At 48.7% G+C, this 22505-nt stretch overlaps 1 protein-coding gene across 3 annotated transcripts in view; it reads left to right on the top strand.

Annotated features, from left to right (window-relative positions):
* The window catches only part of LOC142579766 (alpha-tocopherol transfer protein-like), a 92456-nt gene extending 74992 nt beyond the window's left edge, over positions 1-17464 (top strand). For all 3 annotated transcript variants that reach the window (XM_075690317.1, XM_075690318.1, XM_075690316.1), the window contains 3 exons: positions 1862-2055; positions 11904-12014; positions 15612-17464. In XM_075690317.1, the coding sequence (XP_075546432.1) occupies positions 1862-2055; positions 11904-12014; positions 15612-15785 (479 nt within the window). In that variant the 3' untranslated portion in view covers positions 15786-17464. The remainder of the gene's footprint in view (positions 1-1861; positions 2056-11903; positions 12015-15611) is intronic.
* The last annotated feature ends 5041 nt before the right edge of the window (positions 17465-22505 follow it).

Here is a 22505-nt window from a genome sequence, read left to right on the forward strand (position 1 = left end):
TCTTTCAGCAGTTGTTAAGAAGTTCTCTCTCTCAATCAGTGGAGTTGCATCGTAAACGTTCTGTTCTGATAATCGCACTCTCTAGCAGCGGAAACGAAATCGCCCGCACCGCTGCTGTTCTTCCGCGATGTGATTCTGTCGGGGAAAAAAGACTCCGGAGCAAGTGCGCAGCCAGTATCTATGGTAGCTCGTTCCTGCATGGCTTCGCTTCCGGGCCAACGCAACAAGTTATCAAGCAAGCAATCGCGCAAGAGGAGCACAGCCGGTTTTTGTTTGCGAGCAGACGGGCGGGCCGTTCGTGTCCTGTGTGTGTGTTTTGTTTTGTTTTTGTAACGCAGAATCGTTTTACTACTAGGTGTGCGACCAACCTCCTATCACACTGACGAGGCACTGACGTCAGTACTCAACCCGCCATGGTTGCTTAGTGGCTATGGTGTTGGGCTGCCAAGCACGATCGAATCCCGGCCACGGCGGCCCCATTTCGATAGGGGGGGGGGGGGGCGAAATGCGAAAACACTCGTGTACTTAGTTCCTGTTTACGTTAGGTTTTTACATTATTCAACTCTGTTTAACGCGAAGTTCACACCGCTCCACATAAATTCTGGTTATGTAGCAAATATAGATGTCTTCACTCGTCAGAACTGAAACTGCAGACTGCGTGCCGCCACGTCCCTAAAACTGTGCACGATATTGCCTGTCTCTTGAACCCTCGTTACGCTCGTGATATACAGGCGTTGACTGCTTTCATAACCAGCTCTTCACTGGCGATATTTTAGTTGGTTCTCCTGCGTTACCAACACTAGCTTTCAGGTCAACCCTGAAGTGCTTCTTTTCCTAAACAGCATAAGTTTAAATTCTAGAATCTGAATAATGTCTTCATTAGGAGTGTTCCAATAGCGAACTTCAAAAATTTAGTCGAGTAGAAATATGAAAAAAAGGAAGACACCGCAAATATTGAATTGAATATCGAATATTTTCTCATTTCTAAACAAAGTGAAATGCAAATCTACATGGAGTCTCTTACTTAAAAAAAGGCCTGATTTACACGATTCGATGCGTTCTGGGAATGCAGTTCGCAAATGAATGTTCAGTCAGTTGAGGAGCTTGTACGTAAATGAGAAACGACTGCTTTCAGCTATCTGGAGCACCATGTCAATGGCAGTAATGAAACAAGGGAGCGGCACTTCACCACATACAAGTACAGTGTCGAGTTTGCTGAAGGAGAGAACAATAATGATTGTGCAGCACCGCGCATTGTTTTAAATGTATGCGCACTAAGTGCGACTGGACAAATAAAAATTGCTTTGCCTAAGTAGAGATGACAAATTTCTATACCACCTGCCTGTTATTGAACGACTGGAAATCATTGAGCAGACGTCACCTGTCCCCCCGTACGTCTGCTGAGGAACTTGCCGCCTCTGCTCAATAAACACGACTGTCCTACAGGCCATTCATTCGGAACAGTCCCCACGGCGCATCGGTCAATCTCGCTGGTCTCTATAGACTCAAATAAGTGCCATTGCCCCTTATATTCGAGCGGAAACGAACATTCGACAACTTCTGCTACTGAATTCTCGCAAAAAATGGGGAATCGAATAGCGCAGGCTATTCGAAATTTCGAATGCACCATTCGCACGCCCTTGGCTCTTGTGCGTTCTGCGCCGCTTCCCTATGTCCACGTCTCCATCCGGTAAACTCGTAGCTCCCTCGTCTTCCTGTTTCCTCGGTGCAGATCGAGTACAACTGGTCCAAGCAGGGCATCCCCAGAGCGACCTCCTTGCCCTCACTTCTTACAAACATTCTCTCACAATGTCGTTGACCGTGCATGCGCACATTTGTCTCGCCTCGTCCCCCATTGCAGGCTGCTGGAAGCCGTGCGACTACGACTACTACCAGCTGCGCAAGGCCAACATGCTGTGCCTGGAGGACATCTGCCTGGACCCCGCGGTGCAGGTCAAAGGGCTCGTCTGCATCCTGGACTGCCGCGGTTGGGGGCTGCAGCACTTGCTCGCCTTCCCCATCTCCCAGGTCCGCAAGACCATCGACCTGCTGCAGGCGAGTGTGTATATATATATACATAGAAAGAATGCTCGCGGCGTCAACCTTACGATCCCGCGGGGTGCTCGCGGCTGGTTCTCTCGTTGCCCTCGTCTTTCCTGCACCTTACAGAGTGTCCAACCAACTAGCGTGCCAAGTCTTGCTTAGTAAAGGTAATTCTGTGATGCCCAAACAAAGTTTCACACCGAGAAATTGCTGGGACTTCTCCGCCTAGAATGTCCGTTCGGGTCTACTTGCCTGCTTATCGGCACAGAAAAACTCTACGCTCTATTTCAAAGGAGCAATGACGCAATCTAGCTATGGTTTCAACAAATTATTTTGTCTCGAAACAGCCCAAATACGAGAAATTACGACGATGGGCTTTTTTGCGGCGAAATTAATGAAAGGGAAGTTTGGGATTCATTTTCTCGACTACGGGCCCTATAACGTAAAACTACTCCAATATGTTTCTATTCCAATCTCCTGATGTCAAATTTGTGTAACCACCGACGCAAGCACCGGGCGGTCACCCGCAGGGTTGTCTGAACAGACCAATCAAACGCTCTCCTTGTTTATAGGAGGTCACTTTTGTTTGCTTGAAAAATGAATAACATTGCCTACACTGAGCGGCTTGTCGTATCTAATTGGCTGAAAACAGGCGAGGAGAACGCTCAAGTGGAGAGGGATTCACTGGGGCAGAGCCAGTGCACTGAAAATCGATAACCGGATGAAGAGGGTGGTGCCGGCGTCTGCGATTGGTCGGCTTTCCCTTATTTAGCTTGTGGTGGCCGGTCGAAAATCGCGGCGGCATACAACGGAAGCTTAAGAATGACGCTAAAACGGACCCTCAGCAAAGAAGAGTTGGCAGAATGAGGTGGTAAACGTGCCGAAAGGGCTCGAAAACGTTACACGGCCACGCGAGAAGTTTTATTATACGTAAGTACACCCATGCTCTCCGGCAGGTGCGAGTAGCCAGCGTCTCAGCGATCGGCGGCAGCCATCTTTTATTCCTTTCGGAACGGGGCAGCCTGCGGCTATTCCGAAGAAAATTCAGTTTTGTTCGGCATAATAATGCATCTTTATCGCGTACACGTCACTTTGACGCGGCGAGTTTGTGCGGTTTTGTGACGTCGCGTGACAGGCAGGTGAAGTGGGTGCAGCCCGAAAACTTTTTACCAATAGCCGAGGGCTAATGGCGAAAAGAGGTCGAACCAGAAATAACTGTTTTTCTTTTTTCTGTCAAATTATGCATAATCAGTGTGTACACATTATATCAGTTGGGGGGCTATCGTGGTTTTCGTGACGTCGTGTGACAGACAGGTGAAGTAGGGGTGGTCGAAAAAAGTTTTTGACCAATCGTAGAGGGCTGATAGCAGAGTTGGAATAGAAAAGTTTGGAATAGTTTTACGTTATAGTGCCCTACATTAATCGACATTTTCCTACCAAATGAATAAATATACAGTTTTCAAACGAGTGCTTTGCCAGTCAAAACTGACTTAATGTTGCTATTTAATATCCTGTTGAAGACATGCAACGATAATTGTAGACCAGTCGGCGCAAAGAGCACTGCCTGCTCTAACACGTACATGCCGCCCATCGGATCTGGGACAAGTACCAGGAGATGAAGACTGATTAAAATGTGAAAGGCGGCCTTACGGCACCGTGATATCCCCTCGTATTCCACTTATTATTAGGTGTACAGACCGAAAGATGAAAAACAAAAGAAAAGACGCGCTGCGGACTCGGACGACGATGACTGCCTCAGACGGGCTGGTCGTCTTTTCAATAAGTGAATTTTTCTTCTGCCAAATTCCTTTGACGAGTTTATGTCCACCTATCAAAGTATCGCGTACGTTTATACGGGGCAGTTCATCATTAGTTAGTCTCTTCTTATCCTCACTGATTAGTTGTCTGTTTTCCACTTTCGGTTGTCGTTTTACGCTCAGTTGATATGCACAAGCAGTTAGATTATATTCATACCGAGCACCGCAGTTTTCCTGTTTTGGCACTCATCAAGTCAGTTTTCCTATAGCGTTCGGCAATTCGGAAGCCCCATGCCATGACCTCAGAGAAAAGCGTTGTCTGTGAGGGCACGACTTCACGTGTGATGTTAATTACCTGATAATAATAATAGTTAACGTATCTACTGTAGGGAGCTGATAAAGGCGATCATCTAGTAAAATCGAAACCGCTTGGCGAAGTCACAAGTACAACGGAAGAGGAAAAATATTAACGGACAGGGTAGCAATAAGATTTGCAACGTTATTATTTGATATGCAAGCCAGGGGTTGTATGTACGCCCGAACAGCTATTTCAAGCGAACTTGACCTACAGGCGTGGAGTTCAGCAGTGTCTCACATGGGCTCCCGCTTCTCGTGCTTCTCAACCCGGAAAAAGGCCAGTGACGAACCCAAGTTTTGCACCGGTGCAGCCGGCAAGACCAGAGTAACCGGCGGACACTAGCCACTTTCGGGTGAGTGCACCTTATCTCAAGATATAAAGCGTTATTCCCGACGACCGCCTACCCGCCCGGTTAAGCCTAACGCCAGAACCAGCTCCCGCGATCTCATCGGCAGAAACACCCTCGCGCCGCGCGCCACGCGCCGCGTGAGCACGAGCACACGAGCGCTCGCCCACGCCGCGGCGAAGAGCCCCTACGATGAGCCGAGAAGCAGCTGCTGCAAGCGAAATGACAAACCAGAAAGAAGATGAAGCAAATGCAATGCAAACAGACCGGACGGAAGAAAACACCGGGGAAGGTACCTGGAACTATGATGCAGAAAGCGGCCGAACAATCGAAGCGGAAAGCACCTGGATCACAAGAAACAAGAAAGCAAAGAAGGACACCTCGAATTCAAAGACGCCGGCAAAAAAACCAACCGATGAGCAAACGCCCAATGCAGCACCTTTACAGCAACAACGCAGACCCAGGATGCCGCCCCTGCCACTTGACGACTTTAAGATCGTCTACCGCCCGCAAGCAGGTCTCGACCTCGCCAAATGGCATACCGTCGCAGTCATGCACGCCATCGGTAGAGCGAGTGGACTATCGCAGCAGGACTTCAATGATAAAGTACGCGTACAAGTACAGAGAATCGAAAATTTAATCATCGCAAGCACGGCCGACAAGGAAGACGCCAAGACGCTGGTCAGCATCAACAGAATACAGCTCGGAGGCACTTACCACAACGTCAAAGGCAACATACGAACCCCTGACGACGTATCCCGAGGCGTCATCAATGGCCTTATACCAGGAACAAGCACTGCAGAACTTATGGCAGGAATCCGAGCACCGGCACGATACACCGTCCTTCACGCCCGAATGATGGGTCAGTCGACCGCGGCAATCGTATTCTTCGAAGGACCGCACGTTCCCTACTACATCATCTTCCAGAGCGTAGACTTCCGCTGCAGACCATATCGCAAGTCAGTGCAGTACTGTCGCACCTGTGGCAACACGGGACACCGCCAAGACGTCTGTCCGAAACCCATCCCAGATTTTTGCTACAAGTGCGGCAAGACTGGACAACCACAAGACCATGACTGCAAACCGACCTGCAAGCTCTGCGGAGAAGCGCACGAAACTGCAAGTACAGAGTGCAAGAAGAAACTGAAGCCAAGCCCTCCACCCTACAATATACGGCAACAGCGCCTTAACAGACTACAAGAAAGAGACAACCGCTGGAGCTCCAGCAGTGAAGAGTTCCCGGAGCTGGGCACCTTGGCCACCAGTTCGAGCAGTGTCAGTGCGGGCAGCTCGCCCAGGCGCAGCAGCTCCAAGCCAATACTGCGAAGTGCTTCGCGCTCACGTTCCCGCTCTCGCTCCCGCTCAGTCAAACGCGCGAGCTACGCCGATGCGGTAAATGGCTCGAGCGACTCGGCTGGTACGAGCAGCTTGGATGCATCGGCCGAAGCGGCAGTCATTCGGGTCCCAGCAAACAAGCAGCAGAACCAACAGAGCAAACTGCAGAATCAGCACAGCCAATTACAAAGCCAGCAAGACCTCATAGACAAGCTACTCCGCAGTCAACAGAAACAGCAAGAGCTCACCGACAAACTGCTTCAAAAATGCAAAGAGCAACAAGAACTCACAGACAAGCTGCATCAAAAATGCCAGGAGCTCGAAAACATAAACAGACAGTCGGGAACGACGTTGACCAAGGCCGACGTTGAAGCCATAGTAGATGCAAGGTGCCTGATAATTCAAGAAGCCTTTATGAAGAACATTCACGCCACAATGGAAAAAGTTGTCCAATCAGCTGTCGAAAAAACAGCCGCTACCTTCGAAAACAAGATCGCCACGTTAAACGCCAAAATTGATGGGATCGCACCACAGCTCAGCAATTTTATCGCGCATGTAAAGAACAACTATATCACTAAAGCACAGCTCGACAATTCGCGCCCCACGACTCGGAAGAAGGCACGGGCGAACAGCCACAGCGACTCTCACTCGGTCTCGCCCACTCGCGATCGCCGACGTGAATTCGAATCTTACGACGATGGCGACCCCTAACCACAAGGCAAAGAACCAGCATTCAACTATACGCATATGGCAATGGAACTGTCGATCATACCGCCCTCGACACGCCAATCTACAAGAATTCGTCAAGCTGAATCAACCCGAAGTCATAGCACTACAGGAAACCAACACGCAGAACGTCCGACTGCAAGGATACGCTACATATGCACAAACCCGACGAACTGCCATACTGGTGAAGAAAACTTTCACAGCCCAAAACATGACGTAGAGGACACCCAGACCGAACACACCTTAATCGAGGTTTTACCGGAACGAAAGACGCAGAAAAGCCTATTCGTGGCCAGCGTGTACAGCCCGCCTCGCGACCAGCTACTGGACTTCGATCACTTTGTGCGAAAAATCAGTAAATCCACGAATGGACACCAACTCGTCATAGTGGGAGACTTCAACGCCTCGCACACGGCATGGGGCTATCATACCACCACAAAGAAGGGTGCTAGAGTGCATGATGCTGCCCAGCAACACAGACTCACCCTCTGGAATGATCCTCTCCAGACCACAAGAATTGGAAACAGCGTCTCGAGGGACACCAACCCCGATCTAACCTTTACTGCTGACGTCCCCTGGGCAGAGTGGAGTCGACTCCAGGAAACCTTAGGTAGCGATCACCATATCCTCCAATTATATGTAGCACACACCCGTAAACAGAACAAGACCGGAACTGCACAGTTAACTGAATGGAAATCCTTTAGGGACAAGCTAGATTCCGGAGCAAGCATAACTGACATTGACGAGTGGCTCAAAAATGTATTAGACACAGCAGAACGTTACACCAAGATCATACAACTCGATGCCGATACACCCGCGGTCGACACGCACCTCCTCCATCTCTGGGAGGCAAGACGTGGCCTCTTGAAGAGATGGAAGCGACAAAAGCTTAACAGAAAGCTAAAAACACGTATTGCTCTCCTGACCAAGCAGGCTCAAGACTATGCGGACCACCTCGCCAGGCAGAACTGGCACGCTTTCTGTGACAATCTACAGGGGACTCTGAGCACGAAGAGGACCTGGCACCTCCTACGCGCACTCCTGGCCACTGAACCCACCAAAACGAAACAGAAGCAACATCTTCACAGTCTTATCCACAACCACGCCGGATCAGAAGAACACCTCCTGCGAGAACTACAAAAGAAACTATGCGGAGACGCACCCTCTACCGCGTCAACTCGCAGCAAAGAATACTCTGGAAAACCGAATACAGAACTCGACCGACCCTTCACGCAGGCCGAAATCCACGTAGCCCTATCCAAGCTGACTAGAAATACTAGCCCTGGTAAAGACCGGATCATTAACAAACACCTACGCAACCTACCGCCGCAGGCCACCGAGGCTCTCCTCCGTTACTACAATGAGTGCTGGGAGAAAGGAGAACTGCCTGCTGTGTGGAAACACTCGGACATTACCATGATCCCTAAGCCCAACAAACCTCTCAGCTTGGAGAACCTACGCCCAATTTCCCTCACCTCGTGCGCGGGAAAGCTTTTCGAACATATGGTTCACGATCGCATTACCCAGTACCTGGAAGACAACGGTCACCTACCAGACACCATGTTCGGCTTCAGGCAGCACCTCTCAACGCAGGACGTTCTCTTACAACTAAAGGAAGGCCTTCTAGATCACTTAAACAATCGAAGCAAATACTCCATAGTGGCAGTAGACGTCAAGGGAGCCTTTGATAACGTTAGCCACGACGCGATCTTCACCAATCTCGAAGACACCGGCTGCGGCGCTAGGACCTACGCATACGTCAGAAACTTTCTGATGGACCGCACGGCAACAGTCGGAATCTGCAACATCCGCAGTGAAAGCTTCCTACTTCCAAACAGAGGCACCCCGCAGGGGTCGGTCATTTCACCGCTACTCTTTAACGTAGCTATGATCAAGCTACCCCCACTCCTCGAGACCATACCAGATCTGCGTCACGCGATGTATGCTGATGACGTCACGCTCTGGACCAGAGCTACGAACGTTGGAAGGCAAGAAAGTAGCTTACAAGAAGCCGTCGACACCATCGAAAGCTATCTCCGCGACTGCGGTCTCCGCTGCGCCCCAGAGAAGTCTGAGCACCTCGTCCTGAAAGCAAGAACGAGAGGCCGACCACCCAACTACGAAGAGCCCGACCCTACCATCACACTTAACGGGACAACAATCCCGAAAGTCGACACCATACGAATACTTGGACTCCACATCCACAAAGACGGATCGGGAGCTGCAAGCCTACCGAGACTAGAACGCACCCTTTCGCAACTCACGCACCTTGTCAAGAGGATCTCAAACCAAAGAAGCGGGCTCAAGGAGCAAGACACTCTAAGCATAATAATACAAGCACTGCTCACCAGCCGCATCACATACGGCACGCCGTACCTGGCTTTAAAGAACGGTGAAATAGAAAAGCTCAACATCATGATAAGGAAGGCAATCAAAGTCGCCCTGGGACTACCCGCCATGGCCTCTACATCACGTCTCCTTAAGATGGGCGTCCACAACACGTGGCAAGAGCTCGCCGAAGCGCACAAGAACAGCCAGCTAGAACGCCTCAAGCTCACGCCCACAGGGAGATCAGTACTGCGACACCTGAACTACAGCGAGACGTATGTCGCAGACACGGACAAGAAAGAGCGAATACCACCTGACTTTCGAGAGTGCATTTGCATCGCACGTGTCCCGCGCAACATGCATCCCATATATCACAAGAGTAGAAGACAGGCTAGAGCCAATGCCATCCAACGAAGTTTCAAGCATGACCCGAATGCCCGCTACACCGACGCGGCCAAGTATCCGCATCGAAACGCGTACGCTCTCAGCGTGGTAGACTACCAAGGCTCCGAGCTAGCATCGGCAACCGTCAAGGCACGCAACCCGGAAACGGCTGAAGAAGCGGCCATCGCCCTCGCCACCACTACATGCACAGACTCAGTGGTTATCGAGTAGAACTTGTTGCTGGGCGAGTTGGTTGGGATCTGAAGAATACATTGTTGCGCCAAAAAAGGAAAATAAAGACTTGAGAAGGAAGAGTACGTTGTTGCGCCGAAAAAGGAAAATAAAGACTTGAGAAGGAAGAGTACGAAAAGACAGATTGAGCGCTGTTTTTTCGTACTCTTCCTTCTCAAGTCTTTATTTTCCTTTTTTGGCGCAACAATGTATTCCTCAGTGGTTATATTCACTGACTCTCAGGCCGCCTGCAGAAACTTCTTGAGGGGCCGCATCTCGGCCGATGCACTCAAGATACTAAAACGACGAGGCACTCCGCTCCCGTACACCTCCGTAACGTGGGTACCCGGACTCGAGGGACTACAGGGGAACGAAGCGGCCCACGCCGCTGCCCGCGAGCACGTCAGCCGGGCTCCCCTCTCCCCACGCGCTCTCGGACCCGTGACAGAAGAGACGGAGGCCGTACCCACCAACTATTCGGCCATATTGCAACATTACAGGCTCGAGCGTCGAGTGTACCCTCCACCGCACCCTAAACTCGACAGAGAAGAAAGCCTGATCCTCAGACGCCTGCAAAGTAATACGTACACGCACGGAATGATAATGCATCGCCTCTACCCGACGCTCTACGGATACCTCTGCGCACTCTGCAACGTACCCGACACTCTGGCACACTTGTTCCTGGAATGCGCGTGGCAGGAAGGCAGCGAAATGCAACTAGAGACGCACGCAAAACGAGCAATAGAATCAAACGACCTATTCGAAACGTGGGAGGACAAGCTAACCTTCGGGGACCTGGAAGACCAACGACAACTCGTCGCCAGGGCCAAGAGGGCAGTCGAAGCCAGAGGGTTCCTGGACTAAGGAGCCTTCCCACCTTAGGGTGATCCCCGTCCTCGCTCGGGACACTGTTTCGTACAATAAACGTTTCTTTCTCTCTCTCTCTCTCTTGACCTACAGCCCTGTGGATATATGGCGGACTGCTGAGCTAGAGGTGGCGAATACCATACCGGTTGCGGCCGCCGCATTTCGATGAGGTCGAAGTAGAAAAACACTCGTTTACTTTGATTTAGAGGCACGTTAAAGAAACCTAGACGGTCACAATTGATCCGGAGTCTCCACTACACCGTGCCTCATAATCAGATCATGCAGTTTCCTGTTAGGCTCACTGGTAGATGATGCTATAAGAACAATGCAGCGCAACAGATAATACTTTTGGCACGTAAAATTCCAGAGCTTTTTTTGAAGTGAACCTCTAAATTCAGTGGTTGGCGTTTCAGACATTAAAGCTTGAAAATTGCGCCTGTTCCTTTGTTTTGTACTTGTATCTTGAAACAGTGAGTAAACGTTCGTATGCCCGAACCAATATATCCCGGGAAAAAGTCCTGGACAAGAACACGTACACTGTGCAGCCCCCAGGGAATGCCCTAATCTCAGCAGTAGGCACTACGTCGGGAAGAACGAAAAAGTTTACAGCGTGACCAATAGAAAAGCCTTAAATGCCACCTAGAACAGTAAACGCTTCAATTGGTGCCAACGTTGCGACAAGAAGACTTTCCTTCGTTAATTAGGACAGCGACAAAGATCCTCTGGAACCGTTCACGTCACAATTGAGGCAACCTTTTCTTTTCTTCTTCTTCACTTGCGTCAATCCAAGTCTTCATCTTCGGAGCACCACTTGGCCTACTTGGCTTGGATTCAGTCTGAAATTGGTACTTGTGCAGAGCTGCAGAATATGGCTTGAGGTTGCGCGACGTCAATAAGGTTTCAACGCGATAGCGTTAAGGGCCCCGTGTCGCAGAAAATCCGGTGTGGGCGTCGGCGTCGGCGGCGTTGTCTGTGAGGGAAAAAATCATCCTGTGCCACTCATTCCCAAACACGCAGGCCCTCTGCGTAGCGCATAGGCGTTAGTGAACTAATTGAATTTCTCAAAATAAAATGCGTCAGAAAATTCGTAAAGTACAACTTACACACAACCTACAGACATTGAAGCGTCGGACTGTAATTTGAATATACGAGAAAACATAATTTTGTTATGCGGAAACTCAAAGACAAACCCCTTTTCAAGCGGCCGTTTGAGGTTTGGCGCGGTTGTGCAATACCTTCCAGGATCGGGCCACGCAAGAGGCCGCGTTTCTACCAGAAAGCTCGCCTTCGTGCCATGGCGTTTCCCTGTAAACATTACGCTTGCATAAGCTGCAGTTGCCGGAAAGCGTGAGAAGTAGTCAGGGATGTTTGAATGCCATTGGCGCTCCACTCTTAAAGGCGAAGCTTAAGCGTCCTCCAAATTTTTCTTCTTTCTTTCAGGGGTTGAATTTTTCTCAAATAAAGGCTTCCTGTATTATTGTTTCTGAGCCAATGTTCACTTTCTTCCTTCTTGCTTCCGTGTCGACAGGACTGCCTGCCAGCACGGTTCAAGGCCGTGCACGTGGTTTACCAGCCGTCGGTGTTCAACGTGTTCTTCTCGTTGGCCAAGCCCTTCCTCACCACCAAGAACATCAACAGGGTCAGTGCGCGATCACCGGTCGAATGCGCTCCCTTTCTCCACACCACAAATTTTCGTTCGACAAAATGTCGGGAATTTTTAAAATTAAACTGATTATATTCTGCGGTTGGTTTTGCGAGCCACAACAACTGTCTATACTTATGAGGGACGCCGTAACGGCTAACTGGTTAACAACGACCACCTGGGGATTTTTTAACACGAACCTAAATCTAAGTACGCGTGCGTTTTTCTTTTTCTTTTCTTGCATTTCGCCCGCATCGAAATGCGACCGCCGCGGCCTGGATTTGAACCAGCGACCAGGTGAGCGTAGCAGCGCCACGGAATAGTCTCTGGGCTACCGCTGCGGACGTCGGGATTACGGGGTTACTTTTGGCTCTGAATGTAAGCCCACTCGCAGCGCGAAGATTCAGTGACCGTGGCGTGCACTAAAATTTGGATGTATATGTAAAAAAAAAAAGCGTCAAACGTTAATTTGGTTCAAGTGCTCCGCATTCCGTTAGTAATAGCGCATGCCGAAAAAACCTCAACTTGTGTCATTCTACGCGGTATTATAACGTCGCTCATATGCGATCAGACAGAAACCTTTAGCGGGAGGGACACTCCACGAGTGGCCTTAATCTCGCTTCTTGCTATATGTAGCGGCTAATGAAGCCGTCTGTGTTTGGTCAGATTCTAGCACTCTGCCTTACTAGTTTCTCAATCGCCCCCGAATCGATCGTATACAGGCTGTTTTTCTCTTTAAAAAATAAGAGGCAGCTCTTTATAAAGCAGGGTTAATGAGCTAGGGAAGGTGACGTTCTTGTAGAGGAGTTCACTGTAAAATAATTTACACCCTAAAAAGTGAGAAAGGGTGTAAATGTGTCTATAACTCACACCCTTAGGGTGTCCGTTATATAGATAACACCCTAAGGGTGTGAGTTATAGACACATATACACCCTTTTTGACTTTTTAGGGTGTAAATTATTTTACAGTGTTGACAGGCGAGGCGGACCAACTCGCACTTTGCCACAAAAACATAAGTTTTCAGAATAGCAACTGAAAATAATGAAATAAATGTTGGTTAGAACCTTGTAAAAGTTGTTTATGTGATAAATGTTTGGGCAGTTATCTTTTAATGCACCTTACTCTTTCGTGTCTTGAAAATCGCATTTTAGTTCCGGATAATCTTCATCAGATTGGAACGCTCAATCCAGTCAATCCAGAAAAAGCAGCCGCATCAGTCGAAAACGCTCTGTGACGAAAAGCGCGACGGAGTGTTGAAACTGAACAGCGCGGCAGATACTGATGCGGCACGTTTTGGCTGGCAAGCATCTGCCGCGACTTGCCCTGTGTATCAGTGTTTGCCACGACGTGCCGTCCTTCGAACTTCGTCGCGGGGCATTTTCGTCTGACCCAATAGCGGGACTGCCTTTTCTGCGCTGACGGCGCCCTCGGTTTCGACATTGCCTGGATTGAGCGTCGATGATTGCTATCTCAAATGAAGGAATGCAATTTTCAAAATAAATTTTAAAAAAGTATGGGTCCATTAGCTTTGCGTTCTAGCGCGCACGCTATTGTTAGCTGAGTGGAACACCGCATGTACAAGGTGCACCAGACTGCGCAGACTCAATTCCCTTCGCTGCAACTCAGATATCCGGCCAGACTGCACCGACGCGAAGCGTCTCTTCTGTGTCGGTTGTGGTTGGGAGTTGCCTTCACGAAACCTTACTCAGCACTCATTGGAATGGCTGACAGACCTGCATGGGATGTCTGCGGCTGCGAGGAGAGCACTGACCACCTATTGTGTCACTGTCCTCAGTTTGAAAAACAAAGACAATCTATGACCAACGCATTCAGGAAACTAAATGATCGTCTGCTCAGTGAACAGACAATATCAGAAGGCACTAAAGGCACTTCTGTGCTTTCTTAGAACGTCTCGCTTGTGCGAGCGCATTTGACTGTCGTGCTGTTCGTGATCGTCTCCCTACCGTATCTCTCCTTTCTCCGTTTTCTTTCTATTACCCTACTCGCTTCCCCCAGCGCAGGGTAGCCAACCGCACTCTTGACTGGTTAACATCCCTGCCTTCCTTTTATCTCTGTCTCTCTCTCTGGGCCAATTAAACGGTCACTGCCTCCAAATTGGTAGTTTAAACAGCAGCCCCCAAGATTCTAAGAAAAACGTTAATTACTAATGTTCTTTAGTTTGTTGAAACTCATGTTATAGCTGCAAAGTTTGTCCGCTTCGCCTTACAGCTACTCTGCAAAACACCACGTTCGTTACGCTCATAGTCCTTTTATGAAACACAAAATGTGTAAAGTAAAAAAAAAGTAAAAGAGAACCACTCTGTATACAAACTCGAGCCAACCTCTTGTTACCACCAGGACCAATCACTATAGCCTTCTTTCCGACGTAGCTGTCGTCTCCTTGGCCCACAGGTGAAACTTTCCGGCAACTTCCTTCCTGCAAAACTATGAAAGCTGTGAGTAGGACAGGTACGTGGGCTTCACGTAAATGCGATCCGCCGGGGTGGTATAGTGTTTATATGGCGTTGCGCTGGTAAGCCCGGAGGCACGGGATCGAATCCCGCCCGCGGCGGCCACATTTAGATCACGACGTAACGCAAAAAAAAAGAAGAAGAAACGCTCCAGTGTACCGTGCATTGGGTGCGCGTTAAAGAACCCCAAGTGGTCGAAATTAATCCGGAGTCCCCCACTACGGCATGCCTCATAATCAGATTGTGGTATTTGGCACGTCAAACCCCCAGAATTTTATGTTTAACGTAGATGCGCTTACTCGCGTCGCGAGGTGTGGTTTGAAAATCAGTCTTGCAAGAGCGAAAAGAAAAGTGCCGACGTCGCCCTGGAGTTTCTGCGTGAGCTCGCCGTGACGTTACAGATTTCGTCAGCGTCTAGTCGGGTCCAGTCAGTGGTTTGCCGGTGAAGAAAAGACTACGTTACATTTTGAAGGGAACCAAAGTCTCAACCTTATAGCAAGCCACGCGACCCTTTCAGAAGTCTAAATGACCAGAATGCGGGAAAATACGCTGAAATTCTCGTGATATCACAACCACGTATACCGTCACTATAAGGTTAGGGCGCGAAATTGCATAAAGTGGCCCTCATTTCGGCCACTATAATAATCGATAATTTTCCGCCAAAAGAATATTTTCTCTCAGGGGCAGTGTACCCGGTCGTTGGCTTCTTGGGGATTCAATCACTTCCGCGAGATTTCCCCTGAATAGCATCAGGCACGTCCGCTTGTGCAGGTGACACCAAGTGACATGGTGACACCGTGCTAAGAAATCGTGCTTGATTGTGGCCTCAAAATGCTGTCGCGGCCCGTAGACGCTGATGGGCTTGGTGCTAATCGCGCGAAATCTCACAGAAGTGATCGTGTCCCCGAAAGTGAATTACCGTAAACACCTCCTCCACTGTCAATTAATATCAGTGTATATACCTCCAGTAGCGCCCCTTCGAGATCTTCGTGCCCGTCCGCTACGTTAAAAGCCTGCACTCTACCATTGTCTGCGTATACATAACTTGACGCATCGTTTATATCACGAGCTTGATGGACTCCTCTGACCATCCTCGTAACGTGTTGCCGCTCTGCGCCGCAGATACACATCCACGGTTCAGACATGGCCTCGTTGCACCAGCACCTCCCGCCCGGCATCCTGCCCGAGGAGTACGGCGGGGTGCACGGTCCCTTCGACAACACCAAGTACTGCCAGGGCCTGTACGACCGGGAGGACAGCTTCGTCCAGGACCTGAAGTACGGGTACTGCACCTGAGAAGCGAGAATGGAGGAGGGGGAGAGAGAGATGCACTATACGCACAGTCGGCTCGGGACCGCGCTCGACCCAAGAGGCGCCAGAGGCTTCGACGCGACCCGAGCGCCGATACCTTACGCGTCTCCGAAGGAATCACGCTACAGCGGCGAGCGCGATGACGAATGTTCAACGACTTCTCTCTGTTCTTGTTTTTCTCTCGTTCTTTTTTTTTTACATTCCCTGCTGTTTTTTGTTTATTCCAGAGCGCAGGTTGACTCGTCGGAGTTTAAAAAAAAAAAAGAAGTGAAATTTGTGTTGTCGAGGAACACGAGGCACTCGTTGGGGTATAGGCGGCACCGACTGCCGTTGGCTCGGCTAAGCGTGTATATATTTCCCAAATGCCGGCGTCTCTTCGACTGATATACGTAGCGCGTTGATTCACACAAGCGCCTCCCAGCCCATATATATACATGCTCGTCAGATCAGCGTTGCAGGCTGGCATCTACACTGGAAGCACAGCGCCACTCTTCGATTTAAGAGGACGCCGTGCTTTGCTTTAACCCTCCTCGGTGATTTCGTGGACGAGGAGTTGCTCGAAGAAGGCACCTGTACCCGAATGCATTCGCGCAGGCAACGGTGGAAGCACGTGGTCAGAAGGCCTTAGCTCAGGAATCGAAGTGAAGTGTCACGCAAGCGCAGCGACTACTCTTGTCGAAAGGAAGCGCTTCCAGCCACTTTGTTGAGTCGAAATGGGGTGTCGAGTGCAGGAGTTCACGTTCTAAGAATATGGGAGTAAGAGTATCACAGAGAAAAACAACCTTTTTTTTTTGCACCATTGCGTGTGCTGCCTAACACCCTTATACTCTCAACAGTGTCACAATTTTACCTGCACGACAGCGAGCTGAGATTACACTTGCGATGAAAGAAGGCGCAGAGCTGGTAACTGTGAATTAATTCTGACCACCTGTATGCGCGCCGTAATATTCGGGACGAAAATTTGACAGCGACAGCTATTAAAGTTTTTCTTCATGCAGTTTTCGTATCGACTGTCGCAGCTATCGTCATCATATTTACTTAGCACAAAAGAAGTTGCTAAAACAGAACGTCCTTTGTTCCCATGAACAGTTGAATTTTACTCCTTAAGTTTACGATTTCAGTCATAGGACGAAACCAGCACCCCTGGGGGTGACAATTTTCTGTACTGTGTATGCGTCCCTTATACACTGCTCTTCGGCTGCCCATTGTACAAGTGAAAGTTCGGGACCTGTAAACTTATGATGTGCTTGCTTGGTGTGTAAACGAAACCACTGAAAGGGTCGTGGTTCGACCCTTGTGATTTGATATACCGGGAGAAGTTGAACGTCGCGGCGTTATTTAAAAAAAAAGGCAAAAGTTCGCGTTTGACAGCGTATTGAATGTCACTCTGTTTCCCGCACGTTTCGAAAACTTTTTGCTTTTTCTCATAATAATAATAATCCTCAGCTATAGCATGTACCCACAAAGTGGGACAGGCCAAATATCAGGCTGCAGTAGGCGGTTTAATATAATTATTCTAAATATCTTAAAAAAATGGAAAAAGGGAAGACGCAGAAAGACAAGAATAGTGGGCAACTGAACAATCAGACTAACTGAAACAAAATTATGAAAGTGGTATGAACGAAATATTGATAAATCAATTTCACTGAAATGAATAGTGAACAGCAACAAAAAAAAACAGGGAGAGAGAGAGAGAGAAGGGCGAGTAAATAGAAATTAACACTGTAGTTGTTTCATTTCTCATATCACTTGGGGCATTAACAACAGGGATCTTTGTTGCACGGTATTTGACTCTTATCAAATACAGCACAACAATGATTCCTGTGGTTGAGGCCCCAAATGGTATCGCATGACAGGAATACCTCATCCTTGTCCAAACTAGGAAAGTGTAGCTCCGCGTAACTTCTTTCTTGGGCTTGAATATCGTCGGAAGTATAAGAAGAAGTGGTCTATCCATTCAACTTCATTGCATATGTAGCATAATAGGGTCGTCATCAGACCAGCTTCATGTAAATAATAGTTTAATGGTGGGATGCGACAGCATAACCGTAGGGGCAGGGTTTCCTTATTCCTCTCCTTGACCCCAAAATACGCTCTTCTTTGTGTTCTTTTCAAGAAATCGAACGTGGATGTGTCCTCGCTGTTGAGGCGACACCTTACTGTTATTTGTTAAGTGACGGTGTTTTTCACTTTGATAAACGATGAAGGACGTCGAAGCTGATGCAGATTCCAGTGGAGATATGTCAACCGCTTTTTAATCAACATGAAGTCCAGATGCTGAAAAACGAAATAAATAGCATACCTCATTCACCAACACTTCTTTCGTCGTCAGTGTCGTCTGAAAGGGGACTTTCGCCACGAAGCAATGACAGTCAGTCTTGATTGAACGATTCGCCTGACGACGTCACAAGCTATCGGTTGACGTCCCGTGGTAGTGCGACGAGTTCACGCTCTTCGCTTTTTAGCCACCTGGTTGTGTTAATGTGTAGTGGCTTCTGACACTTGTAGAATTCGTGACATCTGGTCTTGCCCGTGAAACATGGTCGGGGCTACTTATCTTTTCTTTCTCCATAGCCTCAGACGATTTGATTAAAAATTAGGGTTTTTCAGTAACAGCGGACAAGTATACGCGGGTGGTATTGGCACACTGCTCTCGAACAACGATCTAATAGACTCATTATGAGTAGCGATCATTGCAACCTCACAAATATTCAGCAAATCGGTGGCAGTGTTTCAATGGTCAACACAAACCGTGACCGTAGTAAAGAATAATACCCAACCATTCTTTTATTAAACCCTGACTATCAACCGCATTTTCGTCCGTCACAGTGGGCGGTGACTGTTGCTGATCTGTAGTCTCCACAGTATAACCGTGACGAGTAAGTTACCGGAAAGCATACACTGGTACAGGAGGAGTACTATAAGAGAAGGTAAGTATGTACCGTTTGCAATAACCCAGAAGAATGTAACACAATCGACTGATGGGGTTTAACAATAGAAAGCAGGGCACGAGCCACAAGAGACTCTTTATAGTGGGATGATTCGAATTAGCCCCTTTACGCACCCATTAACTCTGTCCATTGAAAATTCAGACATCTTTTGTATTTTTAGTATCACGAAAACCACAAGCTACAGAATGGATTAACAATCTTTACTTCTTAGGCGAGCTTTTCTCAAGTTTACAGATTTGGGGCTCCATGCGAAGACTCTCTGCAGGAACGTGAGATATGACAATATCAGCTATTTAAGTTCCAGCATACGTGGAAAACACCTACCTAGCCAGTTTCAAAACGTGCCTGATGCAACATGTGAAAAACGATGAAAGCCTCGAACCCGTTGCACGACGACACGAACACCAACACCGAGAGCAAATATCCAGCCGTCTATACCGATTCCAACTCGTTCTACTGAAACATTACACTTATTAATCAAACTTGCAGCGCAGTTACAGTCGGAAGTGTTTCGTGATGTATGCAGCGAGTTCTAAAAGCCTTTATTTTCGTCAGTTACTTTGCTTTTGGTGCACTTCTTAGCGTGCCTGACTGTGTCCGCAGTGTCTGAAGGGGTTAGTTTTTACCCACTGAGGGTTTTTCAACATGCAAACAAAACTCGACAAACTAAGGTCTTCGAATTCCACTCCTATCACAATGGCGCTGCAGCTGGCAAGCGAACCCTCAACCTAGTGCTCACCTGCTGCTAAGCACCGTAATGACTGCTCTACCGCAGCTGCTACAGGTAAGTTGAGTGCACGGTGTTTTATTTTGCTTCGAACACACACACACACACACACACACACACACACACACACACACACACACACACACACACACACACACACACACACACACACACACACACACACACGCACGCACACACACACACACACACACACGCACGCACACACACACACACACACACACACGCACGCACACACACACACACACAGACAAACACACACACACACACACACGCACGCACGCACGCACACACACACGCACACACACACACACACACACACACACACACACACACACACGCACGCACGCACACGCACACACACACACACTGGAAAAAAAGCCCCATAAAATTTACTCGAATCACGTCGCTACAGATGAATCATCTGGACACCATTTGCCAGAAAAACCAAACAAACGCATTCAATAAATAAACTTATTACTCAATTTTTGATCTTATTACTAAACTCTTACTACTATTACTGCTTATTACTCTTATTACTAAATAAACTTGTTACTCGTGTAGGTTGAGAGACTCGTTTCTCGGAGACAACCATTCTTGACAGAGACGGCAACCTTTACTCAAGACTTACTCTGGAAGCCTATTTAGTCGAATAGGTCTGATGTAGTTGTACAAGTGAGCCATCGATCGCGGTCTTACCTCAGAATCTGACTTTTTACACAACCGTCTTTGAAGCACACGTATCCTTCCTCCTTTATATGTGATGTATACTTATTATGCGCATGCGTGGCAAGGTGACATATAAGTAAGACCTTTCCAGCTATTAAACACTTGCAAGTAGCGCTTGTATGCGTCTTCTCTTCCAGTGCGTGTTGTGTTTTGTTTCACTAACTTTCCTCATCCGGATTGAAAGACCAACCAGCCCAACAATTATTCCTTCCAGGCCAGTAAGTCAGCTCACGAATTTTTTGAGTTAGTCATGGAGTCCGTCAGTGAAGCATTCAGTTACTCAGTCAAACTCATGGCCCTTGCTCCAGATTTGTGGGACCCGCGACAACTGTCATATTAAAACGCATGAATGCGCATGCCAGCTATACCGAGTGCATCACAGCATCCATCTGTCGAACATAACAGTTATTTCGCGCCATTTCATTTTGTAGCAGAATTGTCACAGCCGTGCGCAGCGCAATTTTTTCCACGCCAAAGATAACGAGTGGAGCAATATCACCAAGCACCATATGTAGAACTGTAACAATGATTACAATAGAAGTGAGAATGCCCTTTTATTTAACGTAAGATTCACCACTACGCGACTGCAGCGCAACTCTGGCTGCGCGCTTACGGTTGTGCGCACACCCTGAAGTTCATACTCGCTCGGTGAACAAGTGTTTATAGAACGTGCCATTCACTGGTACCATTGCGCAGGTTTTACTCACAATTAGGACGTGTAGGGAGTCCATGTTTCGAACAAATACCGAAAGTGCGCAAACCCACCGCTGACCGAGCTTACCTACCTAAGCGCAGGGAAGATGAGATCATAGAGCCTTCTTTTAAAATTTCTTCGCGATTTATTGCCTTAAAAAAAGGAGCCTTAGAAAAACCACTCCGCCATGTTGCGTTAGATTTAATTATTCAATATTGACAACTCTTGGGTGCCTCTACTCTTGGGTACAGTTACGGGAAGGTTAGCGCTGCCATCCAAGGTTTTCTATTAGAAAAATGAGATTTAAACTCTATATTCAAAATTTTAAGCTTCCTTTTCCTTCAACCAAATTGAATTTGAATGGTTTCGTTTTTATGGTTCCGATATAACTAATAGACCACCTCACGCCTTTTCACAAGTGGTGACCTCGGACGCTTCTCGATACGCACCGCTTCGAAACAAGCAACTCAGAAGTGATGAGTTCCGGACGCCCGACAGCAATGCGCCATGTCCTCGTCCCTCCCGACGCTCGCACCATATGTATATACAGTCATGGGCCAATTATTGTCGGTGGCAACCTAGTCAAGGCTCGAGGCTGACCCACTCCTGCGGGATATGGAAACCGACTCCAACAACGCCGCGACGCCGAACCCCACGGTACCCGACGCTGTCGTCGCTGCTCTTAAGTTACCAGAGTTCTAGCAGTCGGACTCGGAACTCTGATTTCCCCGCGTCGAGCAGGTTTCCCGCCGACGCCGCGGGACGTCACAAACAGCAAAATACGACCACGTCATCGGCGTGCTGCCACTTGCTGTTATAGCCATCGCCAGGGATATTCTGCGCTCTCCTCCTGCTGGCGACCCGTAGGCCATCTTAATCCGGAACTCATGCGTCGCACAACCGAATCAGAGCAGCAGCTGCTCACCGCGGTGGTACTCGGTGACTGCCAACCCATGGATCTCCTGCGCCGCATGATGCATCTAATCGCAGACCGCACCGCTTTGCTAGACTCATAGATCCTTCGTGAGCACATCCTGCAGCAACTGCCGCAGCATGCTGCGCGTGATCTTGGCTGTGTCATCGAACGCCCTCGACTCGTTAGCACAGATGGCCGACAAAGTCATGGATGTCGGTACGCCCATTTTCCCTGTCATCGAGGGGACACGTGCGTCTTCTCCATTCGGCTCATCGGGGCGCAGCGAGCGCTAGGCCCGTAACCCTGACGCTAACGAGCAGCTCACCCGCAAAGTCGACCAGCTGGCCGCCGAGCTAGGTTCAATAAAAGTAGACCGACATCGCGGACCATCACGACATCGACTACGCAGCCGCAGTCGAGACAGATCGCCAAGTCTGTCTCGCAACGTGTGCTGTTGCAACGACCCGTACGGCGACCGTGTTCGACAGTGCCGACAGCCTTGTGCATTTGCGGGAAACGGTCTGGCCATGCAGTGAAGGCGGTCAGTGCCATAGACCGAGCGTAGATCCGCCTCTTCCACGTCACCGACCGCATATCACCAAGGTACTATACCTTGTTGATGCAGGGATCACGCATACCTCGAGGTATGCGTAATCCCTCCTATGCTGGA

The sequence above is a fragment of the Dermacentor variabilis genome, chromosome 4, assembly GCF_050947875.1.
Source record: "Dermacentor variabilis isolate Ectoservices chromosome 4, ASM5094787v1, whole genome shotgun sequence".
Lineage (NCBI taxonomy): Eukaryota > Metazoa > Arthropoda > Arachnida > Ixodida > Ixodidae > Dermacentor > Dermacentor variabilis.